The sequence below is a fragment of the Rhinoraja longicauda genome, chromosome 11, assembly GCF_053455715.1.
Source record: "Rhinoraja longicauda isolate Sanriku21f chromosome 11, sRhiLon1.1, whole genome shotgun sequence".
Classification (NCBI taxonomy): Eukaryota; Metazoa; Chordata; class Chondrichthyes; order Rajiformes; family Arhynchobatidae; genus Rhinoraja; species Rhinoraja longicauda.
The window spans coordinates 40,860,303-40,875,975 of record NC_135963.1 but is presented as its reverse complement, the minus strand read 5'-3'; the positions used below and the strand labels follow the sequence as shown (position 1 = coordinate 40,875,975).

Sequence of the window (15,673 nt, the reverse complement as noted above, 5' to 3'; positions counted from 1 at the left end):
GATGAGCAGCTGAAGATGATGAGGCCTAGGACAATGCCCTGAAGTGTCAACACTGTGATATCTTAGGGCTGGGATAACTAATGTCCCACAGCCACAAGCATCTTCTCTTGGACAGGGAATTAGACAACTGCAGATGCTGAAAATCTGGTATAAAACCAGAAAATGCTCAAAACATTCAGAAGGTCAGGCAGCATCTGTGGAGAGAAAAACAGTTTACGTTTCATGTTCAGGACCCTTCATCAGAACGGAAACATTAACTGTGCAGGAAGGAACTGCAGATGCTGGTTATATTCCGAAGGTAGACACAAAATGCTGGATTAACTCAGCGGGACAGGCATCATTTCTGGAGGGAAGGAATGTGTGACGTTTGGGGGCGACACCTTTCATCAGCCTGAAGAAGAGTTTCAACCCGAAATGTCACCCATTCCTTCTCCCGAGAGATGCTGCCTGTCCCGCTGAGTTACTCCAGCATTTTGTGCCTATCTTCAGTGGAAACATTAACTGTTTCTGTTTCAGCCAGACTGCTGAGTGTTTCCAGCATTTTCTGTTTTTATTTTCAATGAGTTGATTATTGGTGAGTCAGTGTCACTGATCAAACTATTACCTACACCTTCCATCTCTGCTGATGATTGAGACGAGACTGATTGAGCAGTAATTAGTCCGATTGGATTTTCCCTGCATACCTGGGCATTTTCTCACGTTCCGCACTGTGAGGTAGATGCCAGTGTTATAACAGGATTGGCGGGGATGTTAAGAACAAGGGAATACAGCCATCCACAGAAGCAATGACAGCGACAGAGAAGCAGAGATGTGTGGAGTTTCTTACCGGCCTGGTTGCTCTGGGTACTTGTGCTTTGTATAAGCTTCTAGTGATGCATAGACCTTCTCCCTCAAAGATTCCACCTCAGCTGTGTTCGATAAGCCTTTAGCATCTAAACCGGATATTGAAAATATTCACGTTAGAAGTGTCACAGTTAAAATCCAAGCATACAGAATAGACAAGATACAAACATTTCACCTGCACTATCATTATATTCAGTCTCACTACACACCATTCCACCAAAAAAGCCTTCTCACTCCATCCTTCTCACCTATGTCGGCCAAACCCCTTCCTGATTCATCCTGCCTGAAGAACCTCCTATCTCGTCAGACTTTACTCTTTGGAGATACAGCGTGGAAATAGGCCCTTCGACCCACCGTCTGCACTGACCAGCGATCACCCTGCACACTAACACTATCCTTAGCTGAATACTTTATTGTCACGTGACAAGTCAGTGAAATTCTTTGCTTGCACACCCAAGGTATGCAAATAGTCGCCACGTAGAGGGTGCTTACGAAGTTAGAAGTGTCAGGTCTCCTTTTGTTCTCTCCCTCCCCCTCCCACACAGCGCCCCCTCCCCACGCCGGGTCCATTGTCCCTCCCCCTCCCACACAGCGACTCCCCCCCACGCCGGGTCCTCCATTGTCCCTTCCCCCTCCCACACAGCGCCCCCCCCCCCCACGCCGGGTCCTCCATTGTCTATTGTCCTTCCCCCTCCCACACAACGTCCCCCCCCCACGCCGGGTCCTCCATTGTCCCTCCCCCTCCCACACAGCCCACCCCCCACGCCGGGTCCTCCATTGTCCTTCCCCCTCCCACACTGTTCCCCCCCCCACGCCGGGTCCATTGTCCCTCCCCCTCCCACACAATGCCCCCCCCCACGCCTGGTCCTCCATTGTCCTTCCCCCTCACACACAGTGCCCCCCCCCCCCCAAGCCGGGTCCTCCATTGTCCTTCCCCCTCCCACACTGTTCCCCCCCCCACGCCGGGTCCATTGTCCCTCCCCCTCCCACACAGCACCCCCCCCACGCCGGGTCCTCCATTGTCCATCCCCCTCCCACACAGCGCCCCCCCCACGCCAGGTCCTCCATTGTCCATCCCCCTCCCACACAGCGCCCCCCCACGCCGGGTTCCCATTGTTCCTCCCCTCGGCGGCAGCCTCCTCACATCCACGTGGTCCTTCCTCGTCCGTCGCTGTGAAAGTGTTGTGAAAGCTGTGGCAGCTGTGAATGTGTTGGAGCAGGCCGTACCTGGATTGAAGAGAACAATGGCTCTCAGGCATCCCAGCTCTGTCTTGTCCATCTGCATGTCTTTCATCTTGGAAACCAATTCGGTCAAAACCCTATTAGAGATGGAAGAAGGATCAGTTGCAGAGCTGCATTTGTACATGACCTTGTATTCATTTAGCCATTTTGTCTCCAAAGGCTCAATTTCAGAATGTGCTACCTTTTTTGTTCCCTCTTCTCCCATCAGGCAAGAGGTATAAAAGTGTGAAAACACACACCTCCAGATTCAGGGACAGTTATCAGGCAAATGAACTATCCTCTCACCAACTAGAGAGCAGTCCTGAGCTGTTATCTGTCTCATTGGAGACCCTCGGACTATCTTCAATCGGACTTTACTGGTCTTTATCTGGCACTAAACGTTATTCCTTTTATCATGTATCTGTACACTGTGGCCGGCTTGATTGCAATCATGTATTATCTTTCCGCTGAGTGGATAGCGCACAACAAAAGGCTTTTCACTGTACCTCGGTACACGTGGCAATAAACTACACTAAATTAAACAATGTGTTACTCTGTGGCAAAATCCCTCTCCTCCCCAGGTCTCTGTCTAACCCCTAACACCAAAACCCTCCAAGATCCCTGCACTCGTCCCACCCCGGGATCTTGTCACCTCAGACCACCAGCTCTGTAGTCCAGCTTTCTGTTACCTCCGCCCCAACCCCCTCCCCCCCCCTCTCCCTCCTCCAACAGGTCTCCTGAAAAATAAACGCATCGACCAAGTGCTGGACTGAATGTACATAGGTCATCGTGTTGTGGTTCGGTGCCTTTCCCGTACCCGATTAAGCTGCTGCAAGATGCTGATGGGCATTGCACTGTGGTCAAGGTAAGTGCAGCATGCAATGGGACTACATAGGTCATCAGGGAAGGGAGAGATGCAGGGCGGACCCAGCCTCTGTCGAGCCCTCCACCACACCGGTGGCAGAGTGGGCTCTGGTCTTCCTGATGCACGGAAATGAAGTGTGAAGCAAAGTGTGTGGTGTCACCAATGCAGGGTCACCAGAGCACCCAGTGTGCCTGACACAGGGCACAGCGGGATCACATGTAGGTTACACAGCAGGTTCACGTGTGTAGAGACACGTTACACAGCAGGTTCATGTGTGTAGAGACACAGTACACAGCAGGGTCCCGTGTCCTGAGGGAGAGACATGGGCTGAACGAATAAAAACCCCATTAATTGAAGTGACCAAGTCTTCTGAGGACATTCAGACTCCCTGCCAGCCCCCAGATGAGAAGGCCCATCAATCCCACTTATGACTCTCCCGTTCCTCTCTCCCACACTCAGCCACCTGTTCCCGCTGCCCTGCACCAGGGCTAATTCACACAGTGTGGGGTCCTTACCCCAACCATTGCCCTTTAGCTGGAGGTGTCACAGGGTACCAGCACTCCGGTGAATGGGCCTGAGGCGAGGGGCGAGGGTGGAGGAGGCGGTGCGTCGGGTACGGGGTGGCGTGGAGGGGTGGGTAAAGCATCATCACCCAACACCCTGGCGGCGAGCCGGAGGGAGGGGGAGAAGGAGGGGGAGAGGGGGAAGGGCACTGGAGAGCAGCCGGCGGTTCCCCTACCTGTCGAAGATGGAGCCGACACCGGCACTGTGGGCACTGCTGCGGTGCACGTGCAGCCCGGTGGCCAGGAGGATGCCGTCCTTCACCGAGATGGAGCGATGCGAGAAGGAGGCGATGAGCAGCTCGTTCCAGCCTGCAGGGCACAGGCACAGAGTGAGCCTCCATTCCACAGCAGGAAGACCTTTTAGTTTTGGTTTTGAGACACAGCATGGAAACCACAGAGGCCAGTGGAGGCCAAGTCATGGATATTTTAAAGGCGGAGATTGACAGCTTCCTGATTAGTACGGGCGTGTGGAGTTATGGGGAGAAGGCAGGAGAATGGGGTTGAGAGGGAAAGATAGATCAGCCATGACTGAATGGCAGATGGGCCAAATTGCCTAATTCTGAACGTATGAAACAGGCCCTTCAGCCCATCCGGGGAGAGGTTGATGGGGGTAATGGGTGCCCACCAGGGTGGATGGTTGTGCAGGAAAGAGACGGGGAAGAAAATGGACGGGTGTTACCTAAAATTCGAGAATTCAATGTTCATACCAGTGGGCAGTAAGCTACCCAGGCAGAATCTGAGGTTCCTTTGGTCCAGTTTGGTGTGGCCTCACTCTGGCCATGGAGGATGCTCAGGACAGGAAGGTCAGCGTGGGAACGGGAAGCATAGCTGAAATGGTTAGCAACCAGGGTGATCTAGCAGGTCTTGGCAGACCGAGCAAAGTATTTGGTGCAAGATAGTGCAGTGGTAATGTTGCTGCCTTACAACGCCAGAGGCCTAGGTTCTATCCTAACTGCGGGTGCTATCTGTACGGAGTTTGTACATTTTCCCGTGACCACGTGGGTTTTCCCCGGATGCTCTGGTTTCCTCCCACATTCCAAAGACGTGCAGGTTTGTAGGTTAATTGGCTTTGGTAATAATTGTAAATTGTCCCTAGTGTGTAGGATGCTGTTAGTGTATGCGGATGGCTGGTCGGCGCGGACTCGGTGGACCGAAGGTGTAGGACGGAACTGCCGATGCTGGTTTACACCGAAGATAGGCACAAAATGCTGAAGTAACTCAGCGGGGCAGGCAGCATCACTGGAGAGAAGGAATGGGTGACGTTTTGGGTCGAGACCCTTCTTCAGACTCGACCCAAAACGTCACCCATTCCTTCTATCGAGTCCGAAGTAGGGTGTTGATCTCCAGTGATGCTGCCTGACTTGCTGAGTTAATCCAGCATTTTGTGCCTATCTTCGGTAGGCTGAAGGGCCTGTTTCCGCGCTGAATCTCTAAACTATACTAAAGTAGTCTATGCTTGATCTCGCTGATATAAAGGTGGCCACATTGGGAGCACCGAATGTAGTAGATGAGGTTAGAGGAGGTGCACATGAACCTCTGTCACTTTGTTTCATGCTCAAGCTTCCAGCATCTGCAGTCTCTTGTGTCTCCAGTTAATTTCCATTCCCTCTGCACTCCTGGCCAACTCTTCCCGCCTGCTCTCTGTTAACGGGAACCTCAACCATAAGACTCCAATCTGTTCCTTTAGCCTCTTCACATGCCTGTCTCCCCATCCACTTTCCTCCCTCCCCCTTGTGCTTTGTGCTCCTGCTATAGGATGTACCTTTAGAAACGAGATGAAGAGGAATTTCTTTAGTCAAGAGGGTGGTGAATCTGTGGAATTCATTGCCACAGACGGCTGTGGAGACCAAGTCAATGAATATTTTTAAGAGGCAGATTGACAGGTTCTTGATTGGTCCGGGTGTCAGGGGTTATGGGGAGAAGGCAAGATAGATCAGCCATGATTGAATGGCGGAGTGGACTTGATGGGCTGAATGGCCTAATTCTGCACCTAGAACTCACGAACTTATGCGTCAGTGACTGTGCACACTAGGCGAGGCTGGGCCTGGCCGAGGGTGGCCGAAGATTCGGAGCTTCCACTCACCTGCCCGAAGAAGGATGACCTGATCGTCGAGAGGGAGGTCGGAGAAGTGAGGGATCCTCTTGGCCCACTCCACGAGCGTGAACAGCTGCTTGTCTGCCGCCTGACAGATGTTGGTGACCGGGTCGTTGGACTGGAGGACCAGGGGAGAAGGAACAGACAGTGGTTTTAGTCAACGTTACCACAGATCACACAAGCTAAAACAAAGCCATGGACCCGTCCTCAGACTTTGCCTCATTTTCTCGCCCTCCTTTAATAGCGCAGGCAGCCTCACTGCCGAGTCCCTTCTGGGTCTGAATGTGCAAGTTCATAAGTGATAGGAGCAGGGTTAGACCATTCGGCCCATCAAGTCTACTCCACCATTTAATCATGGCTAATCTCTCTTTCCTTCTCAACCCCATTCTCCTGCCTTCCATTACCCCTGACGCCCATTCTAATCAAGAATCTATCAATCTCTGCCTTTAAAATAGTAGCTGTCGACCTCCACAGCCTTCTGTGGTAATTAATTCCACATTCAACACCCTCTGACAAAAGAAATTCCTCCTCATCTCCTTCCTAAAGGTGCAACGTTTTATTCTGAGGCTCTGACCTCTGGTACTAGACTCTCCCACTAGTGGAAAATCCTCTCCACATCCACTCTATCCAAACCTTGCACTATTCGGCAAGTTTCAATGAGGGCCCCCCCCCTCATCATCCTAAGCTCCAGCGGGTTTAGCACCACCCACTGTCTGTCCAGAGCCCAGCACCATCACACGCTCATCATTTGTTAACCCACTAATTGCTGGGATCATTCTTGTAAAACATTCTTGTCAAGGCACTGTGCCGCTTGCTTCTGCTGGGGTCTGCAACGGTTGAATGACTGGGACAGGAGTGGTCAGAGCTACACAGCAACTCTCTTCTCAGGGTCCCTGTCCCACCCTCCAGACCCGCTTCCCCCAAACCCCTCTTCACATCCCTGCTCACCCCTCCTTCCAGGGACCTCTCCCCACCCCGTACCTGCTGCCCTTTCCTCCTTTAATTTTTGTTGTGTTGTGTTCAACGTGCCTGTAAAGCTGCAGCAAGTAGGAACTTCATTGTTCTCATCCTGGGGAATATGACAATCACACACTTTTGACTCTTGACTTTTAAAAATCTAATTGCAGTGTTTGGCAGCTTGCGTTGCATTTCTTACATTGCAACGTTCCTACGGGAGGACCCCATTGACTGTAAAGCTCTCTGGGATTTTCAGAGTAATGATACCAAAGGCAACTTCCTTCTTTAATATTTACTGAGGTCGAGCTGACTGAACATTAGTTGGGACTTTCATTCACAGATCAGAGACCTCTAGTTCATGTACAAGCAGTTTACACACTCAATGAACTCTGCGTGATATATCAACACTGAACACTGTGTGCACAGGGTTGGAAGCTGGGGCTGGAGGAGCCTGTGAATGGTTTAACTCAACCTCGAACCACGACACTGGGGAAATCTCCCTCCTTTCCCTGCAAACGTCAGTGCAATGGATCGGCAGTAGGCCAATAACCACCAGGGGGCAGCCACACGCTGATCACATATACACACGCACATACACACACGCACACACGCTCACACACACACACACACTCTCTACCACTCTCTCTGACCAGCTCCTTTGTGTGATCATGAGCATTTTGAATAGTAAATATAGTCCCACCTTCCTGCATAACCTGTCCTATCGATGTACCTGTCTAAAGGCTTCCTAAATGTAGGCTTACAACCCAGTGGTATGAATACTGATTTCTCTAATTTCAAGTAACCTTTGCATTCCCTCTCTCACCGCAACCCCCCTCCCCTCCCCCCACCACCCTAGTCGTTCTGCTAGTTCCACTGTTCGCATCCATATATCCCTTCGTTATCACCTCTGCCAGAGCCATCAATGGACCATTGTGAGCTCCACAACTCAAGTCAAGTCAAGTCAAGTCAAGTCAAGTTTATTTGTCACATACACATACACAATGTGCAGTGAAATGAAAGTGGCAATGCCTGCGGATTGTGCACAAAAAATAATTACAGTTACAGCATATAAATAAAGTTAATAAGTTACTATAGTGTAGACAAAAATTTAGTCTCTGGGGTTATAAAAGTTGACAGTCCTGATGGCCTGTGGGAAGAAACTCCATCTCATCCTCTCCGTTTTCACAGCGTGACAGCGGAGGCGTTTGCCTGATCGTAGCATCTGGAACAGTCCGTTACTGAGGTGGCAGGGGTCTCTCATGATCTTGCTTGCTCTGGATCTGTACCTCCTGATGTATAGGTCCTGCAGGGGGACGAGTGTAGTTCCCATGGTGCGTTCTGCTGAACGCCACTGCGGCCCACCTTTCCTTGGCCATCGGTGCCGGCTCTGATTTGTTCTGAGCCTTTGTTCAATCTTTTAGTTTCCCTCTCCCCTGACTCTCAGTCTGAAGAAGGGTCTCGACCCGAAATGTCACCCATTCCTTTTCTCCAGAGATGCTGCCTGACCCACTGAGTATCTCCAGCCTTTGGTGTCTACCTTCGGTGTAAACCAGCATCTTCAGTTCCTTCTTACACATACCTGTCCAAATGTTTCTTAAACATTTAAGAATTCCCCCAGAACTTTGTGTTTTGCTCAAGATTCCAGAATCTGCAATCCCTTGTGGCTGGGATAAAAAGCTTCCCCTGCTTGCCCTAGCCCACAGGCCCACACAGCAGGAAGTCTCTCCACCAGTAGCTCTAAGGCGACCTTGTGTTAAGTGCATGAATCTAGAGTAGCAGTGATGGAGGATGCTCAGTCTACATAATGCAGAGACGTCACCACTCCAGGTCCTGCCTGGTTTCTAACAGAGGTCAACGGCCACTCTGCATTTGATTGTCAGAATAGAGTGAAATGCCTGGATAGAGTGAACATGGAGAGGATGGTTCCACTAGTGGGAGCGTCTAGGACCAGAGGCCATTGCCTCAGAATAAAAGGACGTACCTTTAGAAAGGAGAAGAGGAGGAATTTCTTCAGTCAGTGGGTGGCGAATCTGTGGAATTCATTGCCACAGACAGCTGTGGAGGCCAAGTCGATGGATATTTTTAAGGCAGAAATTGATAGATTCTTGATTTCTAAGGGTGTTAGGAGTTATGGGGAGAAGGCAGAAGATTGGGGTTGAGAGGGAACGATAACTCAGCCATGATTGAATGGCAGAGTAGACTTGATAGGCCAAATGGCCCAATTCTGCTCCTAGAATTTATGAACTTAAGAGAATCATATCAGGGCAGCAATGCACATGACACAGGTCAGCAGTCACGACCCAGCGGTCAGGGTAATTTGGACAGCGGTTGCTGGGCTGGAGATAGAGGCAATGATGGGTCAGCCCGCCATCCGACACAGGGTGACGGGCATTGTGCCCAGCAGTGAGTGCTGGCACCGGCTGAGACAGGCGAGGATGGTGGTAGACAGGAGATCACCCAGACAGAGTAGGGTGGTGGTAGACAGGGGATCACCCAGACAGAGGAGGGTGGTGGTAGACAGGGGATCACCCAGACAGAGGAGGGTGGTGGTAGACAGGGGATCACCCAGACAGAGGAGGGTGGTGGTAGACAGGAGACTACCCAGACAGAGGAGGGTGGTGGTAGACAGGAGATCACCCAGACAGAGGAGGGTGGTGGTAGACAGGAGATCGCCCAGACAGAGGAGGGTGGTGGTAGACAGGGGACCGCCCAGACAGAGGAGGGTGGTGGTAGACAGGAGATCACCCAGACAGAGGAGGGTGGTGGTAGACAGGGGACCACCCAGACAGAGGAGGGTGGTGGTAGACAGGAGACCATCCAGACAGAGGAGGGTGGTGGTAGACAGTAGATTACCCAGACAGAGTAGGGTGGTGGTAGGAGACCATCCAGACAGAGGAGGGTGGTGGTAGACAGGAGACCATCCAGACAGAGGAGGGTGGTGGTAGACAGGGGACCGCCCAGACAGAGGAGGGTGGTGGTAGACAGGAGACCATCCAGACAGAGGAGGGTGGTGGTAGACAGTAGATTACCCAGACAGAGGAGGGTGGTGGTAGACAGGGGACCGCCCAGACAGAGGAGGGTGGTGGTAGACAGGAGACCATCCAGACAGAGGAGGGTGGTGGTAGACAGTAGATTACCCAGACAGAGGAGGGTGGTGGTAGACAGGGGACCGCCCAGACAGAGGAGGGTGGTGGTAGACAGGAGACCATCCAGACAGAGGAGAGTGGTGGTAGACAGTAGATTACCCAGACAGAGTAGGGTGATGGTAGGAGACCATCCAGACAGAGGAGGGTGGTGGTAGACAGGACGAGAGTCTGAATAAAACACATAACAACTAAATGGCACAAATATCCACCTGTCCTTAAGTTAAGCGGAAAGAGAGGTGGAAGGGATTCTGTACTACACACCGAATTTCCCGGACTGGCGTCCACATACGTCTCCATCTTTGGCTCCACAGCCAGCTCTGCTTCTAGAATTTTCTCCACGGGCATGTCGTCATTGATGCTGCTGCTGGGCTCCAGCTCGTTGTCACTCCTCTCCTTGCCCCGCTGCCGCTCCTCCTGCACGGCTGTGGAAGGGAAACAGGACCGACACTGAAGAGGAATCACACCGACCACAAATACTCACCCACATCGCCCACCCACCTCCACACACCCTGTGGCTCTCAACCCCCTTCTCCCCACACTTGCCAGCTCCATCCTGCTCCCATTCCTCGTGCATTGTCCTTCTGCTAACACTCAGGGTCCAGGTCACCCCATAAACAACTCACAGGGAGGCAGGACAAGCCCTTGGGGGAGCAGGGGTGTATTGATCTCACATGCCCATAGTGCCTAGAAAATGGAGACCTCTCCACACTCACCCTGGCTGCTCCCAGTTTGTGGCTCTCCTGCTTTTCGGGTTCTATCTGCTGGTCAGTCCTGTCTGCTTACTGACACTCTACTCTGTATCTAACCCGTGCCATCCCTGCCCCGGGAATATGTGATGGAAAGGTGACGAGGGAGCTTTACCCTGTATCTAACCTTCAATTACTGCCCTGTGAGAGTGTGATGGGACAGTGTAGGAGGAGCGTTACTCTGTATCCCAACCTATCCCTGCCCTGTGAGAGTGTGATGGGACAGTGTAGGGGGATGTTTACTCTATATCCCACTATCCCTGCCCTGTGAGTGTGTGATGGGACAGTGTAGGAGGAGCGTTACTCTGTATCCCACTATCCCTGCCCTGTGCGAGTGTGATGGGACAGTGTAGAAGGAGCGTTACTCTGTATCCCAACCTATCCCTGCCCTGTGAGAGTGTGATGGGACAGTGTAGGGGGATGTTTACTCTGTATCCCAACCTATCCCTGCCCTGTGAGTGTGTGATGGGTCAGTGTAGGAGGAGCGTTACTCTGCTCTGTCCCAGTTGCCAGTGGTCTTGCTGCTGTGGTGGGACTTACCCTCTCTCTTCATGCCAGTGGCCAGGCACTTCTGGTAGCGGCAGTATTGGCAGCGGTTGCGTTGCCGCTTGTCGATCATGCAGTCCTTGGTGTCCCGGCACGTGTAGGTGAGGTCCTTGCGCACAGTCCGTTTAAAGAAGCCTTTGCAGCCCTCACAGCTGTACACCCCGTAGTGCTTCCCTGCAACGAGTGAGGCAAGTCGTCAGGACCCGTGTGGTGAGGAGAGGGTGAGCGCTGCCACAGCTCGACCGGGAGGCAATGCCAGGATTACACTGAGGTTACAGGTTACGCTGAAGTAAGGCAGTAACTCTACCGCTGAGCCACCGTGCCACCGTGCTGCTCATTACATCGGGCATCGCCTTGCCCTCGTGGTATCAATCAGATGCCCATCAGAGCGCCCAGTGTGTCTACTGACTACTCCGCTCACAAATGCAGAGCGCCCTAATCAAAACATCCATAATGCAGCACGTTTGAATGTAATTGCTGGGTTCATCAAAGATTTAAACATTTCAAAGCTCTGGTTGAATCTCTCATGCTCTCATTTATATTAAAAGAGGATGGAATAGTTTGAATTTCTGTTGGGTTTGTAGCTTCAGTGGGCTCAGCGTCCCTCTGCAGCAAGGCCAACAATTCCGAGGTGCAGCCTCTCCTCTTTGGCTTGAAACTGGGCAGGCGTTTTCTGCACAGGAGGATCCTCCGCCTGGCAATCACATAGTGACCAAAGCATCTTGTCCCAGTGATCACCAGCGGGCCTACTACTGGTCAGGAGCTGCCCCAATCTGTCCATGGGCTTTACTCCAGACCGTGCCTCAGCTTAATGTGGTATGGGCACGACGACACCACTGACTGCATTAACGCTGCCTCCCTCTCCACAGAGACGGTGGCATAGAGGCCCAGGGGTAGAGTTGCTGCCTCACAGCGCCAGAAACTCGGGTTCGATCCTGACTATGGGTGCTGTCTGTACAGAGTTTGTACGTTCTCCCTGTGACCGTGTGGGTTTTCTCCGGGTGTTCCGGTTTCCTTCTACGCTCCAAAGGCTTACAAATTTGTCGGTTAATTGGCTTCGGTAAAAGACTAGAAATTGTCCCTAGTGTGTAGGATCGTGCTAGTGTGCGGGGATCGCTGGTCAGCGTGGACTCGGTGGGCCAAAGGGCCTGTTTTCGCGCTGTATCTCTAAAACTAAAACTAAAGGTGCTAGAAAAGTCTCTTTCCACTGACCCTGGCTGCCCCCCCCTCCCCACCAGTTTGCTGCTCTCCAGTTTTTCTGTTCTATCTGTTGATCAGCCCTGTGCTTACTGATACTGTACTCTCTATCTAATCTGCGCTGATCTTGCCCTGTGTGTGATGGGACAGTACAGAGGGTGTAAATTTGGTAAACCCCATGTCTCTTTGGGCAGATTCGGGCAACTCCTGACCAGTGTCAGACCCACAAACTAAAGACGCTGCCTGACCAGATGCATTTCCATTACAGTATTCCCTGTTGATATGTCAGAGGGCATGGTGTTGAGGGAGTGCAGTGCCACAGCATAGCAGGCATAGCAATACCTTAACACCGGGCATCACCCTGCCCCTGTGAAGCAGTTCGTCAGTATTGCCCCTTCCAAGGTGTTGCCCTTTAAACTGAGATGAGGAGGAAATTTTTTAACCAGAGGATGGTGAATCTGTGCAATTAATTGCTGCCAAGTCAATGGATATTTTTAAGGCGGAGATTAATAGATTCTTGACTAGTACAGGTGTCAGGGGTTATGGGCAGAAGGCAGGAGAATGGGGTTGAGAGGGAAAGATAGATCAGCCATGACTGAATGGTGGAGTAGAGTTGATGGGCCAAATGGCCTAATTCAGCTCCGAGAACCTATAAACTCCTGTGCCACACTATGATTAAAATCAGCAGAGAGCCACCTCTCAGCCAATCATCATTATATGGACCTACTGCACTGGTCCATCAAGCCCCACCGTGCCACCCTCTTGACTTCACACCCCCAGCTCCGTCAATACCCAAACCTATTCCGTTAATTAACAATCTGAGCAGGCTGCCTCTCGCCGTGGTTCACTGTTCTTCCTGTAAGAAGGTACTGGACGCCAGCTACAAGATGATCCCTCTCTGGGACCACAGCCCTGTATTTCGATCGACGACTGCCTGTTCTTTCCTCAGCACTGTGTCCAGAATGAGCAATATGCAGGACATATTTATAACAGTGTGTAGGAAGGAACTGCAGATGCTGGTTTATACCGAATATAGACAGAAAATGCTGGAGTAACTCAGTGGGTCAGGCAGCATCTCTGGAGAAAAAGGATGGGTGGAATAATATATATTTTTTTGACAATTCCATCAGGTGGAGAAGATTGTTCTTAGAGGGAAATTGGCTGGGTCTGCGGTCGAGGAAGAAACAGAGAGCTTTAAGGCCTTCCTTGTGGGTGATGGAGGTATAGAGTGACTGGAAACTGAGTCAAAGTGCGCGTGGAGTGTCTTGGACATACAGTTGGTGGATGCAATAAAATGAAACCTTTTTGACCATCTCCACAGATGATGAGTCTGAATTGTCACCTATTCTTTTTCTCCAGAGTTGCTGCCTGACTCCCTGAGTTACTCCAGCACTTTGTGTCGACATTCATAACAATGGCTGAAGAGAAATGGGGACCTGAACAACCAGAGTGTGAGAAGGCTCATGAAATGAGCAGAGCATCGGCCCCCAATACTGAGCCTCAGAGTCGAGTCTGCATTACCTGAGGATCTGTCTCCACATATTGCGCAGATGTGCTTGGCCATTGAGTTGGGGCTGTAAGGGTTGAAGTTTCCATGTCCGCCCAAGCCAGGGGGTGGCTTAATATCCTCCCTGCTGTTGACATCGTTCACTGCATTAATCTGAGAGAAAGCATGAAAGGCACAAGAGAAGTTGTGATATTGCCATTTTCCATTTGCCAGAACCCTTTTAATCTTCGTCTACTCCCCGTGTCTCCCTCCGACCACAAAGCTCACCCACCCCAATGCCTTTGGGGTGGCACAGTGGTAGAGTTGCTGCCTTACAGAGATCCAGGTTCGATCCTGACTGCGGTGCCGTTTGTACAAAGGTTGTACATTCTCCCATGGGTGACCGGTTTCCTCCCAAACTCCAAAGACGTGCAGGTTTGTAGATTAATTGGCTTCTGAACATTGTGCATTGCCCCTAGTGTGTGTAGGATAGTGCTCGTGTACGGGGTGATCGCTGGTCAGCACGGACTCGGTGGGCTGAAGGGTCTGTTTCCACGCTGTATCTCTTAAGTCTAAAGTGAAGGTGATACCAAAAGCATTTTACTGCATGAGGTAAGAGCTGATAGTGTAGAGGGTAAATTACCAGTGTGGACAAAGAACTGGCTAACGATCAGATGACTTGGATGAAAGGCTGGAGTGCACTGTGGCCAAATCCGAAGACGATACTTAGGCAGATGGGTAAGTGGCTTATAAGGACACTAAATCTGCCTGGGGATGTGGATAAAACAAGCAAGAGAGATCAAATACACACACAAGGAAGTTGTGGTTACACAATGTGGTTGAAGAATAGAGAAGCAGAGTATTTTGTTTTTGAGGTACAGCACGGAAACAGGCCCTTCAGTCCACCATCTCCATGCTAACCATCAATCACCCGTTCACACGAGTTCAATGTTATCCCACTTTCTCGGCCACTCTCTACACACTAGGGGGAATTTACAGAGGCTAATTGATCTATAAACATGCATGTCTTTGGGATGCGGGAGGAGACCAGAGCATCTGGGGGAATCCTGCGCAGTCAGAGGGAGAATGTGCAAACTCCAGACGGAGAGCACCGGAGGTCAGGGTCGAACCCGGGTCTCTGGCCCTGTGAGGCTGTAGCTCTCTCTACCAGCTGTGCCACCGTGGCCGCCCTACCTGAGCGGAGGGACTCTACAGAACGTCGTAGCCCACTGGGTCTCAAGGTCCTGGGACATGAAACTGAGGAAGGTAAACACAACTGTAACAAGTAATCGGAAAGGCAAACGGAGCCTTGGGTGTTGTTGCAAAGGAGGTTGGAATCTGCAATCTGCAGGGTAACGGTGACTGCACTCAATTGTGATCTCCTTACTTCTGAAAGGATATTTTTGCATTCGAGGCCGGTCAGATTGGATTCACTGCCTCGATTTCTGGGATGAAGGAGTTGATGTGGGAAGAAAGATTGGCCCCACTGGAGCCTTGGAGAAGTAGTCTCACTAAAATATATAGGATTTTGAGGGGAATTGACAGGGTGAATACTGAGCCCCTTGTGGGACAATCGTGAAATAAGGGGATTGTTTCAAAATAAGGCTTTGCCATTTTACAACAGAGACGAGGGCACACTTTTTCAGAGGATTTTACACATCTTTGGAATTCTCTACTCGAGAGCTGTGGAATCAACAAACACATTCTTTGTTTCTGAAGAAGGGTCTCGTCCCGACACGTCACCCATTCCTTCTCTCCAGAGATGCTGCCTGTCCCGCTGAGTTACTCCAGCTTTCTGTGTCTACCTTCCACATTCAATGTGGAGATGGACAGATATTAATGCTATAAGGGAATTCAAAGGACCTGGAAGGACCTGGACCCAAGGGCAAACCAGTTGTGATCTTATAAAATAACGGGGCAGGTTCGAGGGGCATTCTGCCCTTCTGCTCCCGTTTCCCCTGTTAGACTTTAGAGATACAGTTCAGAAACAGGCCCTTTGGCCCATGTT

General features: G+C 51.2%; 1 protein-coding gene across 5 annotated transcripts in view; it reads right to left on the bottom strand.

Moving 5' to 3' along the window:
* Positions 1-15,673, bottom strand: part of LOC144597821 (retinoic acid receptor RXR-gamma-A) — a 146,867-nt gene that overhangs the window by 6,601 nt on the left and 124,593 nt on the right. For all 5 annotated transcript variants that reach the window (XM_078407447.1, XM_078407443.1, XM_078407446.1 and 2 more), the window contains 7 exons: positions 13,701-13,839; positions 10,977-11,156; positions 9,952-10,112; positions 5,576-5,705; positions 3,669-3,801; positions 2,071-2,162; positions 827-932 (listed from right to left, as the gene is read on the bottom strand). In XM_078407447.1, the coding sequence (XP_078263573.1) occupies positions 827-932; positions 2,071-2,162; positions 3,669-3,801; positions 5,576-5,705; positions 9,952-10,112; positions 10,977-11,156; positions 13,701-13,839 (941 nt within the window). The remainder of the gene's footprint in view (positions 1-826; positions 933-2,070; positions 2,163-3,668; positions 3,802-5,575; positions 5,706-9,951; positions 10,113-10,976; positions 11,157-13,700; positions 13,840-15,673) is intronic.